Raw genomic sequence first — 2,223 nt, 5'->3', positions numbered from 1 at the left:
ATTCCAGCACATTGGAGCAGAGTCAATTAAACGAGTCTGCTGGAGTGTGGCAATTACTGCACTACAGCAGCCTCCAGCATCTCGTGTATCAGTGTCCCTGCATTTAAAAATGGCAGTGGAGGCACTTTATCTAAAGCTCATTTGATGAGCTTTAGATAAAGTGCCCCCGCCACCATTTTTACATTTTTAAGCACGGGGATGCTGATACATGAGAAACTCCAGGCACTTTAATTTGAATGGCTCTCACAGCCATTTTAATTAAAGCTTCCCCCTCTTTCCCCTCACTTCTGGAGCACGTGTATAAATACCGTTCCAGTCTAAAAGCATTCATGGCCATTTTATATCCATTAGTCCTTGAACCAACATTGTCCTTTTAACTTAAACAGGTCTTCTGCCTCCCTGGTGTTTGTATGCTGATGCATTTATATAGCACAGTTGTTTCCCCCCACAGGCCCCAGCCATGACATGAATAGCTTCCTTCATTTCATTAGATTTGCTACAGATATTTATTTTAGCTGACAACCCTTGCTTGGGGCAATGGAAAGAGCCAGCCAACTGCACCACCCTCGAACTAGGGGTAGACTGAGAATCCCTGATCCAGGTGAAGGAGCCAGACTTTTTTTCCACCCCCTTAATCCAATCTTCAATTCAAAGGGGCCCTTACCTTGTAGATGCAGGACTTTGCATTCAGGAAAAACAGCTCGATGGTGGCATTATCTTTTAGATAAGAGATGCTTTCAATGTAGAACCTGGAAAGGAAAGGAAAAGACAGATGAGCCACGTAAGAAGGTTTCAAAGGAAAGCAAAAGAAAGGCCGCTTTATTTAGACACTCCTTCCATGAAAGGTATAAGCAATGGAGTCAGGCAGATTGTAAGAAAAATACAGCTCTTTTGTTTCCTTGTTATTATATTGTGGTTCTGCGTGCATGTCCTTTAAGACGCAATTATTCAACAGGATTCAGCATATATCCTGACCATGCTGAAAGGATTATCAAGAAGATTATTTGCTTTGTTTCCATGTCTCTGTCTGTAAACTTCCCCTGACATCCCAGTCACATGGGGCACCTCTCTTTCACTCTCTGCCCAAAGCTGTGCTGTAGCATTGCTGATTGCCATTAAGGAACTGCTGTGCACTAGCCCACAGGCGGCTGCATTTGACTAGAGGGCGAAATGACTCCTGACTATACCACAGAAAGACGTTTAGCCAAATCCTTATTATTAAAAATACCCACAATGCTCTGGCACTTGTTTATTACTTCAAAAGTGTATGAATATATTACAAAAAATTACTCTGTGCAAATGGATTTCACATTCCTCTTTTTATTTGCATAAATAGACTTCTACTCTCCAGTGCTTTAGAGTCCTGCTCCTTTACTACCTAATGCACAGCAGCTTTGCCAATGAACTGAATAGACACATGATCCGGCATTTCATTTGCTGCATGATAAAAAAGCACTAGAACAATGAGAGCAAGATCCCACCAACGTCGAAAGCTGATTGTTGTTATTATTTCATTGTATTTATGAAATTACACACTCACAAACACCTTCTGTGCATTAACAATTCCAACAGTGAGAGAGAATCACCTGGGTTCAAACAACAATTAAATGACATTTTGTATTTCCATTGCAAGGAAAGTAAAAAAAAATAGAATTGTACCCCTGTCCACTTTGCTTCAGGCTGATTTTGAAGCTGCAGCTCAGTGGTAGATAGGTCTCTGCCTGAACTACAATACTAACACATGCCGTAAGAGGCTATTGTAACATGGAAGGTGCCACTGAAGTGCTCTCTGTATCAGGAACTAAAAGAAAAAGAGATAATTCAGCCCTTGTCCAACTGCAGTGAAGCCTTAAGTCCTGGCTTGACTGAGTCTGGGTCTGGGAAAAGCAAAGAGTGGCTCTTACACACAAAAGAATCTGCCCAGGGTCAAGCTATTTGCTAGGCTGGGGCTATAGCGGTACGATCTTTAGGGGCAAAGGCCCAGGCTTTGTCTGTGTTTGCAAATACCCCTTTGATCTGGACTGGGACTTCTATGTACTGGGCTCTGACCTTGACTAAGGATCCCAGCACCTCTACAGCACAAACAGTAGCAACAAAATCAGTCCAGGCTCAGTTACCTCCATGCAACCCCATCAAAGTCAATAAACCTGTGAACCCATTTTTGGGGTAAAACATTCTGGAAAAGTTTGTTTACTGAAATTTTGTTTGTTTGTTGGAGGAACA

General features: G+C 42.2%; 1 protein-coding gene across 4 annotated transcripts in view; it reads right to left on the bottom strand.

Moving 5' to 3' along the window:
* FRMD4A (FERM domain containing 4A) overlaps positions 1-2,223 on the bottom strand; it is a 379,383-nt gene that overhangs the window by 125,991 nt on the left and 251,169 nt on the right. For all 4 annotated transcript variants that reach the window (XM_019509538.1, XM_019509536.1, XM_019509535.1 and 1 more), the window contains exon 5: positions 665-749. In XM_019509538.1, coding sequence (XP_019365083.1) covers positions 665-749 — 85 coding nt within the window. The remainder of the gene's footprint in view (positions 1-664; positions 750-2,223) is intronic.

This window comes from Gavialis gangeticus, unplaced genomic scaffold, assembly GCF_001723915.1.
Source record: "Gavialis gangeticus isolate Ggan-Ray unplaced genomic scaffold, GavGan_comp1, whole genome shotgun sequence".
Lineage (NCBI taxonomy): Eukaryota > Metazoa > Chordata > Crocodylia > Gavialidae > Gavialis > Gavialis gangeticus.
This window is presented reverse-complemented; position numbering and strand designations above follow the sequence as displayed.